Source organism: Piliocolobus tephrosceles, chromosome 16, assembly GCF_002776525.5.
Source record: "Piliocolobus tephrosceles isolate RC106 chromosome 16, ASM277652v3, whole genome shotgun sequence".
Classification (NCBI taxonomy): Eukaryota; Metazoa; Chordata; class Mammalia; order Primates; family Cercopithecidae; genus Piliocolobus; species Piliocolobus tephrosceles.
Genome location: NC_045449.1, coordinates 24,974,496 through 24,998,539, shown reverse-complemented (window position 1 = coordinate 24,998,539; position 24,044 = coordinate 24,974,496). Strand labels below are relative to the sequence as shown.

Genomic DNA, 24,044 nt, shown 5'->3' with positions numbered 1-24,044 from the left:
TTATTTCTCTCTCTCACCCATACCACACACACACACACACACACACACACGCGCACACACACACACACACACAGCTAGTCAAGGTAGAGCTGTGATTTCCAACCTAAGGCAACGGGATTCCAAAGCTCTCTCTTTGCCACTACACTGCACTGCCTTCTACTGTTCTTCTATCTGCAAGAAAATAAAATATAACAATGTTCTGCCCAAGAAAACTTCTAAAAGTTACATAAAACTATGATCTTTGATCAAATAATTTCAATTATAAGTTGCTTGCCCTTCCTTAAATTGTATAAGTTGAAAGAGGCAATTCTTTTTTGTCTCTTTGTTTTCTTGGAGACAGGGTCTCATTATTTTGCCCAGGCTGGGCTTGAACTCAAGATCCTCCTACCTTGGCCCTCCCAAGTGTCTGGGACTACAAGCACATGCCATGGCTTAAAAGTTGACCTAAAACTACAGTTCAGTTTTTATTAAATCTGCTTTAGAATAAACATGCTAAAACATCGTATGATTTTTACAATGTCTTCAAAACTGTGAAGAAAGGTAGGCAAATGGCATACAAATCAGTGCGCTGTGATTAAAAAAAAAAAAAAAAAAAAAAAAGGCAGCCGGGCGCGGTAGCTCAGGCAGGTAATACCAGCACTTTGGAAGGGTAAGGCAGGTGGATCACTTGAGGTCAGGAATTCAAGACCAGCTTGACCAACATGGGAAAACCCTGTTTCTACTAAAAATACAAAAATTAGCTGGGCATAGGGGTACATGCCCATAACCTCAGCTACTCGGGAGGCTGAGGCCCTAGAATCACTTGAACCGCGGAGGCAGAGGTTGCAGTGAGCCGAGATTGCACCATTGCACTCCATCCTGGGCAACAAGAGTGAAACTCCATCTCAAAAAAAAAAAAAAAAAAAAAAGGCATCCTGCTCCATGAACAAAGTCCAGAGTAGGTCTCACAATAACAAGGCTTTGGAAGGGGATGTGGCTATTCATTAGCCTTATTAGGATAGCCATTTCCTAAATGGATCCTGGAGGTTTGTGAGACATGTTGAGCGAAGCAAGGCTCACCCATACAGGCAGCTAGATATGCTAGGTCAGCCCTGGCAATGAAGGCAAAGGCACTAGGGCCCAAATCACCCCTCTTTCCACACTACTAATACACTGTCTGATTCCTCAGAGCAGGAGTTGTTTCTGTTTTGCTCTCACTGTACACCGATCACCTAATACAGTGTATGTGGCATGGCAGGAACTCAGTAAATATTTGCTATATGAATAAATTATATTGCACAAGTTAGTTCCTCTCTCAGGCCTTGATTTTCTCTAAAACAAAAAGGTTGGACTAAATCAATATATTCACTTTCAGCTCTAAAGGTCTATACTTCTTCAAGCTAGAATTCCTGAATATATCACATAGAGCATGAGTAAAATTACTCGGCTGAGCATGTGGCTCCTGTTTATAATCCCAGCATTTCGGAAAGCCAAGGTGGGCGGATCACTTGAGGCCAGGAATTCAGGACCAGCCTGATCAACATGGTAAAACCCTGTCTCTACTGAAAATACAAAAAATTAGCCGGCATAGTGGCATACACCTGCAATCCCAGCTGCTCAAGAGGCTGAGGCACGAGAATCCTTTGAACCCAGAAGGCAGAGGCTGTAGTGACCTGAGACCACGGCTGCACTCCAGCCTGGGCAAGAGAGCAAGACTCTGTCTCAAAAAAAAAAAAAAACATTACTCCAGGACATCCGGGTTTTTTTAATACATGCCTAGTCACAAGGTTTCATAACATCTTACTTACTAAACACAATGAATTCACTCTGTTGAAACTAAAACCATCACAGCCTCCTCTTCAAGGGGAAACCGCTCAATATTTGCTGAGGTATGAAGAGAAATAAGCTAGTTATTGTAGAAATAACACAGGACATATCTGACCATTCTGCTGAAACAAGAGAAAAATTGATGCTCATAAAAATAAAAATGACAGCAGCATAATGTAGCTTCTTCAGATGTTTGAATAATCAGAAAAATCTCATCATAACTAGCTTCACCAAATGATCTCTGGCCTTAATACCAAAGTCACCTACTTTTTGTAGAGGCAGGATATTTATTTTTTAAGTATGAGATAGATTTACCTTCCTCAATTGTCAGTTAGAAATTACTTTCTAACCTTTTACAACTTTTTCCAAAAAGGCAAAGTTAAGTATTTACCCCATTATTTTAAGTAACATCATGTCAAATAAATGAAGCAACTTGACTAGATTACAAAACCACCAGGTCACAAAGTTAGGTTTTATTAAATATATTTACTAAGGACTGAAATGTAAAAATTACACATTAAAGTAAGTCCGTTATCTATAAAAAAACTTTTAATGATTTTCAAATCACCTCTAATTGTTATGGGGAGAAGGTTTGACTTCTAAATAGTACGTCAAACCTCTTTTTGAATGCTTCTGATATTCAAGAAACACTGGCAGAAACTATAGGAGGATCAGAAAACTCTAGAAAGTGATAGCAGCAGCAGGCTGGAGGGTGCAGGAAGGAGGCAGACAGCCACCCCTTCTGCTGCCACACAGCCCGCTGCCCTGGGGGCTGCCGTAATGGGGTCAGGCCCAGAGCAGCACAGCGGGGGAGTAATGTAGTCAGGCACAGAGGGACCCCTATGTGGAGCTGGGGCCGTGCCTCGGGGGTGGGGCGGAAGGCAGGAGTGGCTCCAGCTTTGGGGACCTGGCCAGAAGTGCAGCCACTGCGCCCACCCCACTGAGGGTCCCAGGTTCCTGGGCTCGAGAGGAGGCTCTGCACTGGCCACTTGGGGCCAAGTCCCTGGTGTCCACCCCACGTGGGGTGACCTCCCAGCCTGACACTCCTGACAGACAGGCCCAAGGCCCACAACCAGCTCTGGGCCACCCCTTAGCCCCAGGGCAACAGGGAAGCTTACAGCAATGTCTCCCCTGGCCCAGCCACTGGCCCAGGTCCAGGTCCCCCTCAAGCCTCCCAGGTGGCATGGCTGGGGCTGCATGCTCCACTGAATCAGCAGGAGCTGGGAGCTGGGAGCTGGGAGCTGGCAGCAGCTGCGTCCTCCAACCTCCTAGGCACCCCTTACCCTTGCAGGCTTGGAGATACCTGCTCCTGCTGCCTGGCCTCTCCCCATTCCTGCATCTGCTCCTATCTCGGAGTGGGGTTGGAGCTGAGGCAGTGCACTGTCACAGCCCAGAGGGGTATGCACATGCTTGGGCCCTGTTGCCTGGGCCCCCACCCCCAGACTGGGCACTGACAAGCATGGAAGAGGGAACCAAGGTTGGGGACTGAAGGCGACTCAGCACTGGCTTGCAGGTGCCCCTTGGCACAAGCAGCTGGGACGCCATGGAAGGCAGCAGGAGGTAGATCAGCTCCTGGGTAGAAGGGAGGGGGTCCCTGGTGAGGCCCCACCTTCAGGCTGGGGGCCAGGCTGCCAGTCCCACAGACTGGAGTGGGGACTTGTGGTGCCTTTTCCAGGCTGCCCGTGGTGCCCATGAACCAACTTCCTCCTCTCTGAGGTCCATAAAAGCACTGGGCTCAGCCAGAGCAAGGCAGAGGATGGAGAGATGATGGGACAACTAGAGGGTAGCTCCTCTCTGCTGAAAGCTGAACACTCATCAGGATGACCTGCCTGTAGAGAGGAGCCACCCACTCCAGGGCCTCCTTTGTGCTGAGGGCTGAACACTTGACTGGGTGACCTGCCTACAGAGAGGAGTTGCCCACTGCAGGTCTCCTCTGAGCTCAATAAAGCTCCTCTTTGTCTTGCTCACCCTCCACTTGTCTGCATACCTCATTCTTCCTGGAGGTAGGACAAGAACTTGGGCAAAGGTACCACGAAGCACAGAGGTTTCCAGCCAGAAAAGCAACACCCCAAAGATCCCATAACAAAAGTATTAAATTTTCAAACTTATGACCCATTTTGGGTACACATGGCTTGATATAAAAAGTAAAAGAGTAATTCAAAGGTTTAAATACACATTAAGAGACATGTCATAAGACACTTTATAACGTGACTGCCAATAAAAAGGTAAGGAAGACCTAAGGCATTTCATCATGGGCAGACTCCTAGAAAAGAAACAATTTACACTGATGACATTTCCATTGGTTGATTTGTTCTTTCTAAGTTCCCTCTACATCTACATCTGTGCATAAAAACAAAAACGTTATTATTCAAAGTATACCTAAAGTTTAAAAGAGTAATAGCTGTTTTCATTGCATTTAAAGAGAAAAGATAAACAGTTCAAGTTTGTATTAACAATTCTTGCCAGGCACGGTGGCTCATGCATGTAATCCCAGCACTTTGGGAGGCTGAGGCGGGTGGATCACTTGAGGTCCGGAGTTCAAGACCAGCCTGGCCAACATGATGAAACCCCATCTCTACTAAAAATACGAAAAATTAGCTGGGCATGGTGGCAGGCACCTGTAATTCCAGCTACTTAGAAGGCTGAGGCCGGAGAATCACTTGAACCCAGGAGGCAGAGGTTACAGTGAGCCAAGATCATGCCACCATACTCCAGCCTGGGCAAGAAGAGCGAAACTCCATCTGAAACAAACAAACAAACAATTCTTTAAAAAATAACATTTCATAAGAAATGGGAACCCTTATATATTGCTGGTGGGAATGTAAATGGTATATCTACTATGGAAAATAGTCTGTCAAACCTAAACATAGAATTACCATTTGACCCAGTAATTCTACTCCTCGGTATATATCCAGAAGAATTGAAAATAAGGACTCAAACAGATACCTGAATGCCAACATTCATTATGCATTATTCCCAGTAGCCAAGATGGAAACAATTCAGTGCTCATCAATAGATGGATAAACAAAATGTATTACTAACATATACATTCAAGGAATATTATTAAGCCATAAAAATGAATAAAGTTCTGATACCTGCTACAAAATGGATCACCCTTAAGAACATTATGTTAAGAAAAATAAGCCAGATGCAAAAAGAAGAAGACTGTATAACTCCAGTTATATAAAATATCTAAAATGGGCAAATTCACAGAGATAGAAAGTAGATTAGAGGTTACCAATGGCTACGGGTAAGGGATAGAGATGGAAGTGGGAATTATTATCTAATGCTTACAGAGTTTCTGTTTGGGATAATGAACAAGTTTTAGAAATAGTGGTGATGGTTGCACAATATTGTGAATATTAGTGCCACTGAGCTCTGCGCTTAAAAATTAAGCTGGCAAATTTCATGTTATATATATGTTTTACCACAATAAAAATAAAAAATCAGCATTCCATGATCACCTCACAGATTAAAATACAAGAGGAAAATGTGCCTTTATGTAAAATGGAGAGATCTGGGCTGGGTGAAGTCACTCACATCTATAATCCCAGCACATTGGGAGGTTGAGGTAGAAGGATCGCTTGAGGTCAGGAGTTTGAGATCAGCCTCAGCAACACAGCGATACCCCATCTCTACAAAAAATGTAAAAATTAGCTGGCATGGTGGCACACATCTATAGTTCCAGCTACTCAGGAGATTGAGGCAGGAGTATCGCTTGAGCCCAGGAGCTTGAGATTACAGTGAGCTATGACTGTACTACTGCCCTGCAGCCTGGGTAACAAAGTGAGACCCTATCTCTTTAAAAATATGTATTTTTAAAATTTAATTGGAGAGACCTGGTTGGTGGTGATCACCATGTTAACCAAGCTGTCCAACTCGGCTTCTTACAGCTTGATGTTATGGGTCTCCTGATATGATGTGCAACATGATCTATATAAGTGTCTTGCTGGGAAATCTGACCTAATCTTATCACGAAGAAAGTGACAATCTAGATTATGGAATTTTTCCATAGGACTATTAGCATGGTCTCTTTACAAGAGCCAAATGCAATGTTTGAACTTTGATTGGATCCTAGATCTGGTGAAAAAAGGGCTACCAAGGCTACCTTGGACATAATGGGGGAAATCTGAGTTATGGACAGCATGTGGTATGATAATATTAAATTATCGTTGATTTCTCAGTTATGGTAATAGTCTATAGTTAAACGGAAAATGTCCCTGTACTTGGGAAATACATACTGAGGAACTTACAGGAAAAGTGTTGTGAAATCTGTAACCTACTTTTGGATGGTTTGGCAAAAGATTGTGTGATTGTATGTGTGTATGTGTGTGTGCATGCTCATGCATGTGCATGTAGAGAGAGTGAAAATGTGGGAGAGGGAGAGGCAAGGCATCTGGGATAAGATAACAGTGGTGAATTTAAATGAAGGACAGATAGGTCTTCAGGTAGTCCTTCAATTTTGTTGTAGGTTTGACATTTTCAAAACAAAAAGAAATAATATTTTTTAAAGTTAAATTTCTACAAATTTTCTTCTTTTCTGCTCAGAATACACATAAGAAATCTCAACAAACAAGGGGGAAAATGTAGCAAACTCAATGCTTTGCATACCTTCCACATCATACCAGTGTGCGCCATTTGTGATTCCATCTTTGAAAGTCTCATCTTCATCTCCTGGACAGTGAGGCTCACCAGTTTTCATTATGGGGTGGTTTGAAGCATAAGCTTTTGCCAAGTATTTAAAGACTTCATCATCTGAGGTTTTGCTATAGATTCCAGTGGCCTTATGTTCTGGAGAATCATCAAAAGGATAGCTTGCTACCACTGAGCCACCATGCAGATTTCCAGAAAGCACAAACCTTTGAAAATACAACCAAATCACGTATCACTTAAAAAAGGACACAAAACACAATGCATTAAAAAATTCCACAAAATCTTTTAGAAATAAACTCCAATATCTCTCTTGGAGACCTAGAAAACAACTCTATCAGTTGTTATCTGTTATAAGGAGACTAACAACAACAACAAAAGAAAATGGAAAGAAAGTACTATCAATTTAAGATTTCAAACAGCTTTAACAATTCAGGTTAACCTAAAGTAACTTCAAAGAGTTTTCCTTCATTGAAAATACAGCTGGATAACACAGTATAAATTAGTATTTCGGGAAATGTCTCATTTAGGGAATTCCAAATTCATGTATTAGGTTGAACTATATGAGCTTTGAGCTTGCCAATATTCACCCTTTTCTGTTTGGTAGCCATGTTGCCAGTCCTCCCAAAGTGCTGGGATTAGAGGCATGAGCCACTGTGCCTGGCCCTCACCCATTTTTTGACCTACAAAAATGACAATTTCATATAGTTCAGCCTACGACTTGTATTTCATAATATGTAAATTTCATAGAAAACATGGCTGGTATATATAAATATTCATTGTATATATGTTAGGTTAATAACTTTTATGCTTTTTACAATTACCGTCCAAAGAGAATTTTTAAGATAAGGAATCTAATTTTTAAAAGGATATTTTGTGTTTCACTCCAGTTTCACAATATACTAAATTCACATTTTCAAGAGAGAAGCCATAGTTGAGGAGATTCAGAAAAAAACAAAGAAAACAACCTGATTCAGTGAGCTGCTTACAGAGAAAAACAATACACCATATCAAAGACTAGTCCTCCATTGCATCACTGTAGAAGCAGCTCTTTCAAGGCCCAATGTTTCTGATTGGGCCATTAAAAAAATTAACTGACATGGAGACAAGGCTGCTCCTGTAAAAGAAACATTTTTTTTTTAATGCTGCTACTTTTAAGCGAACCCTACAATTTGGTCAAACTTATCTATATAGAAATACTGAAGAATTCCTTTTATGGTAAAAGCTAAACGCTAAAGGCAAAAAAAAAAAAAAAAAAAAAAGCTTAAATCCTATTTAAGCATCTTTCCCTTATATAACAGCTTAAACCATTACCATCAGTAGAGATTAAATACTTCTCTATTTCCATTCTAAATTGGATTTTCTTGCTTCTGCCTTTCTGTTGTTGAAATTAACTGACCTACAGAAACTCTAAAGGAGGTTGATATATAACATTTCTCTATATGCTTGAAAAAAAAGTAAACCTATCATGTCTAATTTGAAAGATTATTTTAAGCATGATGACTAGTATTATCCCAGAGAAGATCAAACAATGAAATCTGTTCATCAGAAGATAGATCTTTGCCAATAAGGACAGTGATTAAATACTAGCATGGACTATGAAAAGAAACTAGCTAAAAACTAATATAATTCTAATTAGCACCCTTCCAGATACCAGAGAAGAATGCCATTTGGTGTAGTGGCAATGGCACAGACAGACAAATATGGGTAAGAACATTCCGTCTCCCAGATCTGTTGCTCACCAGTAATATAACATAATCAGAAGTTACTGCCTTTAAATTCACTGAACCTCAGTTTTCCTCTCATTTGTAAAATGGGGATTAATGCTACCTATTTCCCAGAGTTGTTATGAAGATTAAGATAACACACATGAAACATAATCTGGCATAAAGACCGCTTTATAGCCCCTGCTCAACAAATGTTCATTTCTTTGGAGATATCTAGCATCCTGTTTAGGAAAACACTGTCTTACAAACTATCATTCTACTCCCCACTTCCACTGCCAGTCCTTGTAACAGAATGATACAGAAACAAAAACTAAGAAAATATTCTAACTTTCTGATTCCACTCTACCCACCTCTCCTCTATAGCTAAGGTATTAACAATTTACTCTCTGGTTTATAATTCTAAAATAATTTTTAAATATTTTTCCCCCACTGACTTTGGGAAAGTTATAAGAAGGCTGGGGCAGCTCAGGTAATCCATTCGCCAACAAACATTTCTTGAGTGTCAACTATTTGCCAAACGACATTCCAGGGATAGATACATCTGTGAACGAAACAAACAAATGCCCTCTGGGCATTCATATTCTAGTAAAATAGAATGGATAACTAAATATTCTAAATAAGTAAAGCATGCCACTTTAATTATACATTTTAATTAAAACTTTAAAATCCAAGATTCTCTACAAAATGCTGTTTTTCATTTTGTTCAACATTTCTTGCAACACTTCTCAGAAATATTGTCAAAAATGGCCTAACCAAATGCTTTTGAACAATGAAATATTTGCAATCTACTTGAGTAGTAAAATTCACTTCGATTTTCCTTACTGTAATTACACAGTTTTGAAAGTACCAATGCCACTCTTATAATGAAGATTTCAAGAGAAAGTGACACCTACTACAATGGCTGTCAGATTATGCTTTGAGTTTTTGTCAAATCAACTTTGCAAATCAACTCCAATCTTATTTGAAAGGTACTTTATGGTTTCCATTCAAATGAATTCTCTCAAATGTTTTTCATACTTGACTTCAGTATCACATATCATTCCTTGCATAAGATTTAAAGTAGCGGCCGGGCGCGGTGGCTCAAGCCTGTAATCCCAGAACTTTGGGAGGCCGAGACGGGCGGGCGGATCACGAGGTCAGGAGATCGAGACCATCCTGGCTAACATTGTGAAACCCCGTCTCTACTAAAAAATACAAAAAACTAGCCGGGCAAGGTGGCGGGCGCCTGTAGTCCCAGCTACTCGGGAGGCTGAGGCAGGAGAATGGCGTGAACCCGGGGAGGCGGAGCTTGCAGTGAGCTGAGATCCGGCCACTGCACTCCAGCCCGGGCAACGGAGCGAGACTCCGTCTCAAAAAAAAAAAAGATTTAAAGTAGCTGGTAAATATAGATTTACAAATGAGTTTATAAATATTAAACAGTTAATCTCTAAATTAACTCTATTACGCTATTCAGGTAACCCCGTAGATAACTTGAAAAAAATTAAAATAACTTAATATCTGACAAACTAAATTTCAAAGATTCAGAAAATCATAGATATGTGTACATAAGCCCCCCGGAAAAAATAATCTGCAGCCACTCTCAACACTGTGATAATGCTTTTCACAAACACATCCAAATATCATTTATATGCTAATCTCCTATGAAAATCTAAGCAGGTATATTCACTTAAAGAACTATAGTGTGAAAAAAATATAGGGGTCAACTATAAAATCTTCATTTGAATGATATAGTTAATTTTTTGTATATTTTCTTAAGTATTTGTCTCAACATCCATTGGATGAAATATAAAGTGAAACAAAATAAACTCCATTTTCCTAAGCTGGAGGAAATTAAGCCTTAAAATTTTACATTTTCAAAATAATAACAAAAACCTAATTCGAATATAGCTGGGTGAATAGGGTATCAAGAAATTACTCAAATGGTTTACCTCACAAAATACACTGAAAAGGATAGTTTTCTCATACAGACTAATGTTTGAGTTTTTAAAAACATCCTATCCATAAAGCTGACGCTATAGTTAAGTATCAATATCAAATTCTCTGTGTGCTTGTGTTTTTAATTTTATTCACATATCAGTGTCCTTTGTTATTGGTTAATAGCACAGAGTACTCATTTTGAGTGAATTTTTGAAGACTGAGTTAGGATGGATATACTCTTCACCATGTATGATCACCTACTTTCCCTTTTGATTAATTAGAGTTACATGTTTGAAGAACAGATATGATTAGGATAGTCCACAGCCACAGACCAAAATGACTCTGTATAGCCTCAAGGCGACTCGCACTAAGAGAAAGCTTATTTTCATATTTGGTCACAGCACAACTAACACTGAAAAGAAAAATCCAGGCACAGAATTTACATCCCTGCAAGGATCACAGCATTTTAAAGGTGCAAGAACAGAGCATTTTAAACATTTAAGCAATGCAAACAGTGCATTTGATGTATCATCTCCAAAAAGCCCTGGCCATCACAGCTCTGTCAATAAGTGTATGTCAAAGTCATATTTCTTATGCAGATGTTCAGAGGTCATGACACGATAGTACTTAAAAGAAAAAAAAAAATTCTCCCAGAAAGTCTATGTGAAATTATATATCTATAAGAGAGCTTATCAAGAGGAGTAAAGTAAAAGATAGAAGATGAAAAGACTCAGGAACTGCCCTAATACCCACGAATTTTCTAGATCTTCTATATATGACTGAAGTCTTGTAGAAGAAATGATTCCAAGTCCCGCAGGTAAACTTCTTTATCTTAGCAGTCCCTCAGAAATCTTATTTTAATCAAGATGGAATGATTAGCTATTGCTGCAAAAGCCTTATGAAGAGAGAAAAATGGGGAAAAGCTGATGCTTAAAAAGGGGAAGATATGCCTGCTCACTTCAGACACTATGCCATCTGGAGTGAGTTCCCTCTTCTTTCATTCCTCTCCTTTTTGCTGAAAATCCTGCCCATCTCTGGAGATAGCTCAAGCTCTACCTCTTCCACAGAGATGGTCCGTGTTATTGCAGCCCACACACATCTTGCCAGTGGGAACAATTCCTGTAAAGTTTAACTGGGTACATCAACATACCTCATAAATATTTATAACATTCTCTTGTTTTATACTAATTTCTTGAGGTCCTCATTCTTCTACTTTGTAATTGTTTAAACCTCGCGCAATGATTAATAACGCTTAAAGTGTGTATTAAAAGCGTGACAATTAGTCATTCTGCACAGGCTAATAAGGTGCACAAATGGCATCACAAACCCTTTAGAGTCTAAAATGAAGCGGCTCACAGATCTGTGCAAGTTCTCCAGCTAAGTCCGTATCTTCTTAAGCTGAGTCAGAGGTAAAAATTGGAGAAAAACCAGTTTCTCTCAAACAGGCAAGGGGAAGATCCTGGGAATATCCTCTGCCATTTTTGGGCTCCAGTCTCCCTCCGTGACTAAAAGGACTATCGGGAATCAGATTGCCTAATTCTAAGTCCCAACCACACTCCTCTGTAAATCAGTTAACCAATCTGACCCTCAATTTCCCCGTATGCAAAAGTGATGGTGTCTATGACATCAGGTTGTGGCCAAAATAAAGTGAGATACTGCAGTCACAGAAAAAATTAGCATAGCGCCGATAACATTAGGCACTTTTGATAGAAGATAACAACATTGACAGCTTATCTATCAAATGTGTGAGCTGACCTAGGTTATCCTTAAGATCTCTTCTCGCTCATATTCTATGCCCCTGTAAGAAGAGGGACCAGAATGCCAGAAAGGAGTGTCCCCTCCAGCCATCCCTTGAACAAATGACAGCCTCTAGGAGGCAATTCTTTGACGATTAGCAGGACGGGAGGCTACGCGGCCTGGGCCCTGTCTCCGTTACAGGGTGTCTCCCTTCACCTTCACCACCGCCAGCCCTTATGCCAGCATTGTCTGAGCGCCTACTGGGTGCTGGAACCAGCCTCAGCCCTTGGAGGCTCACACGGACGGGAAGGGGGCAGGCAACACTCACTTGTTCCTGCGGATCCACTCGATGAGGGCGCGCACCTCGGGCACCTCGTCCAGGGCGGGGGGCTCGCCGGTGCTAAACTGGTCAGGAAAGCTGCGGTTGAGGTCGCGGCCGCGACTGTTGTCGCGGCCGCTGGCCCCTGGCGGGCCGCCGTCACCGAGGCCACAGTCGCCCTCGCGGGCGCGCTCGAAGCCATCGGGGTTGAGGCTGGGCAGCAGGTACACGTCGGTGGTGTTGAGCAGGCGGACGAGGCGCGGGTCCCCGCGGCGGTAGCCGGCCGCCAGCTCGCGGGCCAGGTAGATCAGCACCTGGCGCGACACAGTCTCGTCGCCGTGCATGTTGCCCACCAGCTTCACCTGGGGCCGGCCGGGCACCAGCGGCCCCGCAGCGTCCGGCCCGGCAGCGTCGGGCCCCGCGTCGCCCTCAGGGATTAGCGACCCCAGGCCGGCCGTGAGGCGCAGCACCCACAGCGGCCGGCCCTCCACCGAGCGACCGATGCTAAAGAGGCGGGCCAGGCCGGGGGGCCCCGCGGCCGCCGCCTCCCTCAGCGCGGAGCCCAACTCCTCTTCGTGGTAGTAGCGGTCGAACTGGCCCTCGGCCGCCTCGGCGCCCGCGCTCGTCGTTGTAGTCGTCGCCTCCGCCTTCTTGATGTGAGCCGCCCGGGCCGAGCTCCTCAGCAGCAGCAGGCACAGGAGCAACGGGAGCCGCCCCAGCCGCCAGGGCGGCCGCTCGTCCCCGCCGCTCGCCATCTTCCAGCAGCGCCGCTAACCCCGGCTCCGCTCCCGCGGCTCCGCGCTCCAGGCGGCCGGGGCCCGCCGGATCCCCTCCGCGCCTAGCAACCCCATCCCGCCTTCCGGCCGCACCCAATCGCGGACGGGTCTGCTGGAGCGTCACCACCAGGGGGCGGGGCTTCCCTTAAAGCAGCCGATTCTCTCTGGGCGGGCCTGCCTTCCTCCCGTCCCGGACGAGTTTGGTCACTCTCTTCCTTCGCCAAGGTTCTTCTTCTCTTCCGCGCCTCCTTGTTTCGTCTTCTGCGTGTGCTCCGCTTCTCGCTCAGTGTCTTCTTTATGGCTTCTCCCCTAAATTATCACACATTTTTCTCTGAGAACTCCTGCTATTTCCCTTCCCATCTTTGTTGCTGCCTTTCTCAGCTGCGCTTTAACGCTTAGAACCGAGAATGGAAAGAATCAAAAGGTTCGAAAGAATCATAAGACTCGAAAAAAATCAATAGGTTCGAAAGAATCTTCGTTCGGACAGTCAAAGCCTTGGCCCAGTCTCCTAGACGCCTTCTCTCCGCATCCGTCCCGCCTCCGCTGGAGCCCCGCTGTCCGCGTGCGGTTGCACGGGACGCCTCGTGAGGAGGAAGGCTCGCACCTCACTAGGCGGTGCATTCATTTTTAGAGTTGCTGCCTGGAAAGGTGTCCCATTTATGTCTAGCGGAAATGTGCTACGTAGTAGGCTCCCTTTGTGTTAGTGTTGTCTATTTCTTAGGCGTCACGTCACGTTGTTTTATTGCAAATAGGTCCCTGTGTGTGCTGGCCTCGGCCCTCATTAGGCAGATTTCATTTCACAGCTTGCCGGCCCACTTCTCACACCTCTTCGGAGCAAGTTGTATATTTAACTGTGCCCTGGAATGACATATTTTAAAACAGCAGGTTTGACATTTCTGGAAACACTTGCTTGGCACTCCTGAACTCCTCAGTGTTCAGCCAAAGATGGCAATTACAGCATTTCATCAAGTCTAGAGAAGAGGTCTTTTAAATCAGCCTTTGCAGGCTTTAGTTTCTTTAGCTTAAAAACGCAAAACTTTATCCCTTAATCGAATGCGAATTTCTACCCATCTAACAACATAATCGCAATAACTGGTATTTCCTTCTTTCAGAGCCAGCTATTTCAGGGCCCCTTCCCTGAACTATGACTGAACCCTACTTTAATAGAGTTCATTCATTCGTCAAGTATTTATTGAGCAACTTTTATGTCAAAGCTAGATGCTGAGAAACAATTCATTCTTCTGCCCAGTCAAGAGACTCAGTGTAGTTTGTGATAAATGCTACAACAGAGGGGTATGGGTGAGGGAATATCTGAACTTGAGGAGGAGGAAAGGAGGAGAGAAACCATGGAGGATGGGAAGAGTCCCAGGCAGGAGGAGAAGCAAGCAAAGAAAGCTGCAGGATCTGAGAACAAGTGCCTTTTGTTCTGGGAATTGCTTGCAGAGTCAGGATTACTGGTGTGAAGGGGCTCACATGCCAGTCTTCAGGGAGCACATTTGATCGGGAAGGCCATGGAGAACCATGGACGGGTTTTAAGTTAGTTTAGAAAAATCCCTCTGACAGTAACACGGAAAACTGAATGGGAGGCCTAAGACTTGAGGCTGAGAGACCTGGAAGGAAGCTGCAATCCACGAAGACATGATGAGACTCTGAATGAGGGCAGTGCCCGTGGAAGTGGAAACAAGGAAATGGATCTGAAAGACCTGCGGAAAGGAAAGTGGACAGGATCTGGAGACAGACAGGATTGTAGGCTGACTTCAAGTTACAGCCTAAGCAACTTGCAGGTATTCACTGAGGTACAGCCCTGGAGAAAGCACAGGTTTAGGTAAAGATGATTAATTTAGTATTCTGCCATGAGAGCGAGCACCATCACTCTGGTCCTGTGAACAGCTCTTCTCCTCCATGCCCCATTTGATCTAGTCTACATTATGCACAGCAGCTGCAACTCATCAGAAACAAAGCCACAACTCTGTACAGAGAGACCTCCCACCGCCCCCGGGAGTGCTCAACTACTACACTATGCACTTTTACAGTAATCCAAGTCAAAGAAGCCCCAGAGGACATGTTAATCTCTAATCAAATATTTCCTTTTCTACCATGTTCACTCTCCTTTGAAACCTCTTCCAGCCCCTTCACTCCTGCAGTCTCGCCTAGTGAGACAGGCTGAAATGTAAATAAACAAGCATGAGGGTAATGAGATAATATGGGAATGTAACTTGAGCCGGTGCCCTCCCAGAAATCGCCAGGCCTTCCGTGATGCCTTCGAGGCTCTGCAGCCTTCTTCCTTAGCAGGTACACAGTTGCTTATGGTTAGAAGTGAAACCCAAAGCTCTGGACCTCAGTCACTGCTCACTGGAAGGGCAAAGGAGGGCAGAGGGCAGGCTTTGTGTTTACCCACAGCTGAATACCTCCAACTGTGTCTGAGAAGTCTTGATCCTTGTGACAAGTGTTTCTTTCCTCTTTCCCCAAGGAAAAGGTATGGCCTTATAAGTGGAAGGGACTTGGGAAAGGCTTGAAGGTAAAAAGGTTTCCTGTTCACAGAAGCAGAGTGGCAATGACTTGGATTTTGTTTTTTAATTTTTGTATTTGACACATGATAATTGTACATATTTATGGGATACATGTGATATTTTGATACATGCATACAATATATGATGATCAAACCAGGGCATTCTGGATAGCCATCACCTCAAACATTTAGCTAGAAGAGATTTGAAATATTTCTAGCGTCAAGAAATGACAAACAGTTGACCTGAATTTTTTAAAACAGGGCAGAAGCTTTTAGATGACCAGCCTGATTCAAGAACCATTTTCTTTACAAGATTTGTAGGTAATTAAAGCATAGCATAGACCAGGAACTTGTAAATGTCTCATTGTCCGGCACAAACACCTGCAGACTTACAAATTCAATTTGACAAATGTTTGGAGCACCCAATCTTGCAAAAGGTCTGTTGTGCCAGGTACAGGAGGATTGGAAAATGAATGAAGGAGATGTCTCCCCCCACAGAGGACAGAATCTAGGAAGGGACAGAATATAGACACAAAAAAGGACTAGATGTGTCTGCGGGACAAGAGCTACATAACAGGCACTGTGCAAAACCCTTTATATTGGTTGACTCATTTCATCTTCACAACAGTCCTATGAGGCTGGTGCTATTATCGTTCCCATTTCAAAGATAAAGAGAGGAGACATGAGGTCACACAGCTGGCAAGTCACTGATCCAAGACTCAAACCTGGGGAGTGTGATTTCGGAGTCTGTGTGCTTAACTTCTGTAATAAAACTGTTTCTATATAGTGAGCTTTAAAAACGAAAAACAAAAACCTGTTTTTGGAACACACACACAAAAGCCATTATAATGAAGAGTTACATCCCTCGGTGGATCAAGCCTGTAATCCCAGCAGTTTGGGAGGCCGAGGCAGGTAGATCACCTGAGGTCAGGAGTTCAAGACCAGCCTGGTCAACATGGTGAAACCCCGTCTCTATTAAAAATACAAAAATAAGTAAGTAAAAGGAAGTAAAATAAAAATAATGAAGAGTCAGAGAAAATTTCACCAATACTGCTTGATCATGCTCTTCAACATCAGAACCAAGTTCAAATCCTGGATCAGTCCTTTTTCCGTCGTTTTAGCCAGGGCAAGTTATTTCATTTCTCTGAAAATTAAAAGAGATAATACGTACATAACATTCAATATAATAGTTGGCATATAACAAGTGTTCAGAAATCACCGTTGTTTTTATTGTTTTTAATAATAGAAAGTCTCAAATGGTAAAAATGGAGAAAAGAGCACTCCAGGCAGAGAGACCAGCAAGGATAGATGCACAGAGAGGGATTTCATGACTGGTGACTGGAATACAAGATGTATTAGGAGGAGCAGCAGAAGCCATGCCTGCAAAGACTAGATGTAGATGAAGGCTTTGAATGCCATGCTAACGGGGTTTTGCTTCATTCCAAAGCAAATGGAAAACTTACAGAGCTGTTTGTGAGGAGGAATGGTGTGGATCCCACCTGTGTTTTAGCAAGAACCAATTCTGGGAACCATGTGGGCAAAGCTAAGGGACAGCTGCCATCCAGGCAAGAGCCAATTCTGGCAAGTTCAGTGAGGATTAAAAAGAAGATAAATTAGAGATGTTGAGTTTGTTGGATTGACAAGATTTAGCAACTGCATGGGTAAAAGAGAAGACGAAGTAAAAGATGACTTCATGAGCTAGTGAGGGTGACCAGGTAGGTGGCCTTGCCATTATCCAAGACAAAGAAGACAGGAGAAAAGATGCTAAATGGAGGGGCTTGGAGTATGTGGGAAAAGAGATTAGGTATTGAGTTTGGGAACTTTTAGGTTTGAGATGCCTATATGAAATCCAGCGGCAGATATGTCTAGGTAATGGGAATGGCTTTGTTGTTGTTGTGTTTGTTTGTGTTTAAGACAAGGTCTCACCCTGTTGCTAAGGCTGGAGTGCAGTGGCACGATCACCGCTCACTGCAGCCTCGACCTCTCAGGCTCAAGCGATCCTCTTGCCTTAGCCTCCCCAGTAGTTGGGACTACAGGGACATGCTACCACATCTGGCTAATTTTTGTATTTTTTGTAGAGACAGGTATAAGGTCCATGGATGAGCTTTGGTCAAGAAATAGGCTGAGGTGGATATCCAGGCTTGCATGACTCAGTGAGTTTGGCACACAAGGGCACCCCTCCACTTGCTATGTAACCTGTTTGTGTAAATTCATACATGGCCCTGAGCCAGTATTGTCTGTAAAAGGTATAACTGCTCTGTTGACACTGTGCACAACAGACATGGCTCTTGGGGCTTGGCTTGGCGCAACATGGCTTAACATAGTGGGCACGCTGGCACACAGCGAAAGAAAGACAGAGAGAACCAGAGCTGTCCATCCTGCAGACAGACAGAGGGGAGCCACAGCATGGCTCGCGCCAGAGCCCAGAGAGAGAAAGAGTTAAGCTGCCGACCCTAAAGGCAAGGGAGAGTCAGCTGTGCAACTGCATTGTGAGGGTGGCAGGAGCTGCAGAGCCAGAGCAGACAGCTGAGATAAAGGTGGACAGTATGAGAAAGCTGTTGATGAGAGCTGCTGCTGAATAAAATCATCTTTCACCTGCCTATAGCCCCCCAAGTGTTCTTTCTGCCCATCCACCCCCTGCCCTTGGATTCAGCATGGGCTGGACCCAGACCCCAGGATCTGACAACAGGGTTTCGCCATGTTACCCAGGCTGGTCTCAAACTCCTAGAATTAAGCAATCTGCCTGCCTCAGCCTCCCAAAGTGCTGGGAATACAGGTGCAAGCCACCGCTCCAGGTCTTTGTTTTTAAACATGGGATAAATTACAGGTTGCTTGTATACTAATAGGAATGATCTAGTAAAGACGGAAAATGTGATGACCCATTAGAGAGAAGGGAGAATTGCTGGAGCCATGCCTTTGGGTATGAGTAATTGGGAAAGGATAGTATATCTAATATACCAGTGGAGGGATGGGTCCTAGGTAGAAATACATATACTTCAGTAGTCACAAATGGGAAAGCAGAATATATGGGCATAGGTACAATTAAGTGGGTAGGTGAGGTATTGGGAGAAGGTTCTCTGCTGATTGCTTTTATTTTCTTAATGAAATGGAAAGCAAGGCCACTAGCTGAGAGTAAGGATGTTGGAGTAGGTGTTGGAGGTTTGAGAAAAGAGAGGAAGATGTGAAATAATCATCTCAAAGAGTGGGAGAGAGCAATAGAGGTTAAGAACAGTTTCCAGCCATTGACACTTAATAGAGACCAGCAGTTTTCTAACATGTCATCTGGACCTGAAAGCTAATGAGCCATAGAACAGAGGTTTTTGGCTTTGTTTAGTTCATTTATTTGTTGAGGAGGCTGTCTGTCTGAGTCCATGGAAAATGTAGTTACAGTTCAGTGAATTGGGCTCTGAAAATCCAGCGGCCACCCAGAGGGCATGGGAGGCTGCTGAGAAGATGAACATAGAGAAGGAAGAAGAGAGATGGCACCGCTGAAAACCTCCACTTCAATTTGCTCCATGCCTGGGTCCACCTAGAGTTGACTCACCTTGACAAGTGACCACTCGCTCTGGATCACCTCTGCAAGAGAAAGTCAAATCCTAGCAACTTACAGCCAAATAAATATTGGTAAGAGATGAAGTCATCTCAGAACCCAAAAGGCAACCATCTGAAAGCAAATTTGGAATTTGAAATATAAATATCATATCAATCACAGTGTGCATAATACTGTCACCTTATATTTCTATGTGCCTTCAGGTATGCTATCTCACTCAATGCTCACAACTCTGAAGAGTATCAAGACAGCCTGGAAAGGTTCTAGTTTTAAGCTCCACCAGCTCAAGCAAGTCAGATAGCAGGACATGGAACAGCTGGGAACTTAAGCTGTGTGCAAAACCTGTCCAGAGTTCCTGCCATCTCATGCTGGAGTTCAGTGCACTTAACTCACTCTAGGGTATATGTACATTGTGCGCACATCTAACTAACAATGAGAAAAAGTGAGAGAATGAAAGTAATAACCAAACTTAAAACAGATGTAGGGCCTGGCACAGTGGCTCGCGCCTATAATGCCAGCACTTTGTGAGGTCAAGGCAGGTGGATCACCTGAAGTTAGGTGTTCAAGACCAGCCTGGCCAACATGATGAAACCCTGTCTCTACCAAAAATACAAAAAAATTAGCTGGGCATGGTGGCTGGCATTTGTAATCCCAGTTACTCGGGAGACTGAGGCAGGAGAATCGTTTGAACCTGGGAGGCGGAGGTTGCAGCGAGCCAAGATCGCGCCACTGCACTCCAGCCTGGGCGACAAGAGCAAAACTCTGTCTCAAAAAACAAACAAACAAACAAAACAACAACAACAACAAAAACCAGATGTACATGTTGGTTTAAAACTGCAGGAAGAATATGTAACTAATTTTAAAGGTTTACTAACCATTAACAAAAATAAACTGCAATATGCAGGTGACCAATAACGTGGTTAGTACCTGCGGAAGAAGAAATTGAAGAATTAATTGAGGGCCATAGAGACACATTAACTGTTTTTGTTGTTGTTGTTGTTGTTGTTGTTGTTATTGTTGTTTTGAGATGGAGTTTTGCTCTGTCACCCAGGCTGGAGTGCAGTGGCACAGTTTTGGCTCACGGCAACCTCCACCTCCTGGGTTCAAGCAATTCTCCCACCTCAGCCTCACAAGTAGCTGGGACTACAGGCACACACCACCACACCCAGCTAATTTTTGTATTTTTTTGGTAGAGACGTGGTTTCATAATGCTGGCCAGGCTGATCTCGAGCTCCTGGCCTTGAGTGATTCGCCTGCCTTGGCCTCCCGAAGTGCTGGGATTACAGGCGTGAGCTACCAGCCAGAGACACATTAACTTACAGAAGAATTAGAGGAACTGACAAGAAGCTGTCCCTAGAAGACAAGAATGATGGAAACACGAAATGGCATCCAATTAGTATTTTCATAAATTTGCTAATGTGTTATAAGCAGCAAAATAATAATAAAAGAATGATTTTCTGAACCGGAATTTTTAAAATAAAGTCTCAAAATGGGCAAATTAAGGGAATTTTCAAGAGAACCTTTGGCCATATCAGTTCTTACAAGTGCTGTTGGTTTTCTGCCTGGATTCTCTCTACCATGCTCATGCACCCATCTCCTAGCTGATCCTTTCTTACATCCGCATCTTCTTGGGAAGATTTCCCTTGGCTGACAGGAGCTGCTTTGCCCAGAAATGCCTAAGAAATTACACACACTGCCTCTACCCCACCTCTTTCCAGGGTCATCCTACTGGTATATAGGCCCCCTTGCCTCTGGATGAGACAAACTTTGGAGCATTTTATGCTCCAGACAGAGCTTTCTGCAGAATCAGGCTGAGGTAAGAGTTCTTTTTTTCATTCTTGCTTAGCATCTTCTTCTGATCTGCTTCCCTTAATCCCTTTCAGGTTTCTCCCAAGGGCACTCCTTCAATAAATCACTTGTGTAAGCATCCCTGTCTTAGACTATGCTTTTAGGAACCTGCCTTAGGACAGCCAGTCCATAGTACTTCCCTCTATAGGTTAGATAGAACACATTTTGCTTTCTTCGCATTATGTTTTCTTGTTTGTTTTGGTTTAGGTGTGGGGGGTTGTTATTTAGGGTGGGGGGTGGACTCTTTTTTTTCATCAGAGTCTCACTCTTATCACCTAGGCTGGGAGTGCAGTGGCATGAACATGACTCACTGTAACTTCAACCTCCTGAGCTCAAGCAATCCTCCTGCCTCAGCCTCCCTTGTAGCTGGGACCACAGGTGTGCGCCACCATGCCTGGCTAATTTTTTTCATTTTTTGTAGAGACTGGGTCTCACTTTGTTGCCCCAACTGGTCTCAAACTCCTGGGCTCACACAGTCCTCCTATCTCGACCTCCCAAAGTGCTGGGATTACAGGCATGAGCCACTATGCTTGGCCTGGTGTAGTGTTCTTGTTTTGTTTAATTTTGTTTGTTTAACAGAGTTTTCTCTTACTTCCTTAGTGTTTCATCTTTCTAAGCCAAAGAATAATAAAAGGTGTTTACTGAAATCTCTTTTAAAATTTGGCCGAGGTTAGGTAGGACTATTCTATTTTAAATTTTAGTTAGGCCTGTTTCTAGGGCATCGATTATGCTGTTTCCCAATCATGAGCGCTTGATAGTAATTTTGATCTGTACTTCCAAAAGACTCTTTATTAGCCAGCACTGAATAAACAGTAATTCTATTATCATGAGGCTGGGAAGGAGCAAAGCAGGTATCAGATACTTTCAGTTGTATGAGTCAGAAAACCTGACTCATTCTAGCTTAAATAATAAATGGAATTTATTGGCTCATGTAACTGAGAAGTCCAAAGGAAAAGTCTGGATTTGGGCATAGCTTTATCCTGTGCCCATTTTGGCTAAATGGGCACAAAACACCTGGTTTCTTTTTGTCCCGTGGCCTTGCCTTCTACAATGTTCACTTCATTCTAAGTCTGACTCCCCTGGTGATTCCGAGAGGGCTGCCAGAAGCTCCCAATGCTACACGCATTCTCATTCATAGTTCAGCAAGAAAACAGAGGATGTTCTTCTCCTTCAAAATTGCCAAGCGTAACTCAGATTGGAACTGCTTAGGTCACCTGCCTACTCCTGAACCAATTGCTACGGCCAGGGAGATGGAATATGCTGATTGACTTAGTTTAGGATATGAGCTCTATTGCTGGTGCTGGGAATGGAATCAGATTCCCATGAACTACATGGATTCCCAGATGGAAATCAGGGCCACTGGCAAGGGGGACATACCAATAAATACTAACCTGCTTCATCAAACAAGGAAAGGCAACAGAATGTTGTATTCATTCAGCATTTATGAGCGTGCCCTGTCCTGGGCTGGGGAGCACATAACTACGTATGAGACAGAAGGAAGAAGAGAGAGAGGAAAAAGAGGAAATGCAGTGCAATACGTGACAGTGTGAACCAAGTGTTGCTAACCAATACCAACATGGCACTTCAGAGTTTATGCTTTTCATACAGTTTGTCTCACTAACCCCCACAATTGGAAAAGGAAACTTGTCGTTATTTTTGGATGTCCAGTGTCTGAACTCCCTCCCTTCATCTGGGGAACCCTCCACCTTAGGAGTTGTGGTGGAAGGCAGGCCCTTCTCCCAATCTGCAGGCTGAAAATAACAGGTGCTTGCTCTCATAGGACATAAGATACATAGTCTAGCTTTAACCAAGCAAACAAATCTGTGACAGACTTTGAATTGGGAGCTAGTGACACAAAGAAACAGAGGCTGTGGATAATTCTTTCTAACTGTGGTGGGGGAGATGGCAGCAATATATAGCTTCTGGGGCGACAGAGCACACAGAACACCCAGCCCCCAGCGCCAGTGGTGCTGGCAGGACGAGCTGCAGCAGCTGGTACTTGGTGACAGTAGAGTGGTCTCCTAAGTTCTGCTGCTTGCTTTGTGGCATTCTTCCTTTCTGTTTGTAACCCCTGATTTCCCAACTGTCTTAATTCTGTGAACCAACCAATATCCTTTTAATAAATTTATTTTCAAGCAGACTCAGTTTCTATGGCTGCAACTTATGGAAATATAACTCTTTCAGGTCAATATTATCATAATTTTACAGGTAAGGATACAGGCTCTGAGACATTAGGTTACTGGTGCCCAGGACCACACTATCTTCCAACTGCAAACTCCATCCTTTGTTCAGTATATGTGTCATTCTTAGGTGAAGAGTAACTGGAAAAGTTTCCTTCATTCCTAAAACATTTCCTTCCCTCCCCATTTGTTTAGTGCCTAAAATGCACCGTTAGAGAGGGGTTCTCTGAATCTAAAAGGCTTTTCCCTCAATTAAAAGGCAAACATCAAGGAATCTTGAGATCAGCTGACCCTTAAGGAATGGGGAGAAAGAGTGGGAATTCTTACCTTAGAGAGGATTTGTTTAACAGGCTTCTTGGAGAGCAAAGTCCAGTGAGAATGAATTGCAGATAAGAGAGAAAAACACTGAAAGAGGAGGAGTCGGGTTGCCAAAGCCAATGGTACCTGTGTGACTGGGGCAAAAAAAAATAGAACTTGCCCCCACATTTCTAAAGAGAATCTTTGATTTAGCTGCTTGGCCACCTGGATAAACAATGACATTCTAAGTAGGGAGAGGCAGAGTGGAAATGAGATTGCATGACGCTAATTGTTCTCAGCCCTGGCTGCCCTTTTGTTTTTCTTGTTTTGTTTTTTGTTTTGAGATGAAGTCTCGCTCCATTGTGCAGGCTGGAGTACAGTGGCATGATCTTGGCTCACCGCAACCTCCGCCTCCCAGGTTCAAGTGATTCTCCTGTCTCAGCCTCCAGAGTAGCTGGGATTACAGGAGCACACCCCTAGCTAATTTTTGTATTTTTAGTAGAGATGGGGTTTCACCATGTTGGTCAGGCTGCTCTCAAACTCCTGACCTCAGGTGATCTGCCCACCTCGGCCTCCCAAAGTACTGGGATTACAGGCGTGAGCCACCGCGCCCAGCCCTGGCTACCCTTTTGAATAGCCCAGGGGGCCTTTAAAATATACTGGAAGAGGGCCAGGGGAGGTGACTCACACCTATAATCCCAGCACCTTGGAAGGCTGAGATGAAAGGA

General features: G+C 43.6%; 1 protein-coding gene across 1 annotated transcript in view; it reads right to left on the bottom strand.

Moving 5' to 3' along the window:
• CPD (carboxypeptidase D) overlaps window positions 1-12,990 on the bottom strand; it is a 94,098-nt gene extending 81,108 nt beyond the window's left edge. Inside the window, exons 1-2 of the mRNA XM_023183816.2 lie at window positions 12,166-12,990; window positions 6,418-6,665 (exon numbers count right to left, since the gene is read on the bottom strand). Coding sequence (XP_023039584.2) covers window positions 6,418-6,665; window positions 12,166-12,911 — 994 coding nt within the window. The 5' untranslated portion in view covers window positions 12,912-12,990. The remainder of the gene's footprint in view (window positions 1-6,417; window positions 6,666-12,165) is intronic.
• Between the last annotated feature and the right edge of the window lie 11,054 nt (window positions 12,991-24,044).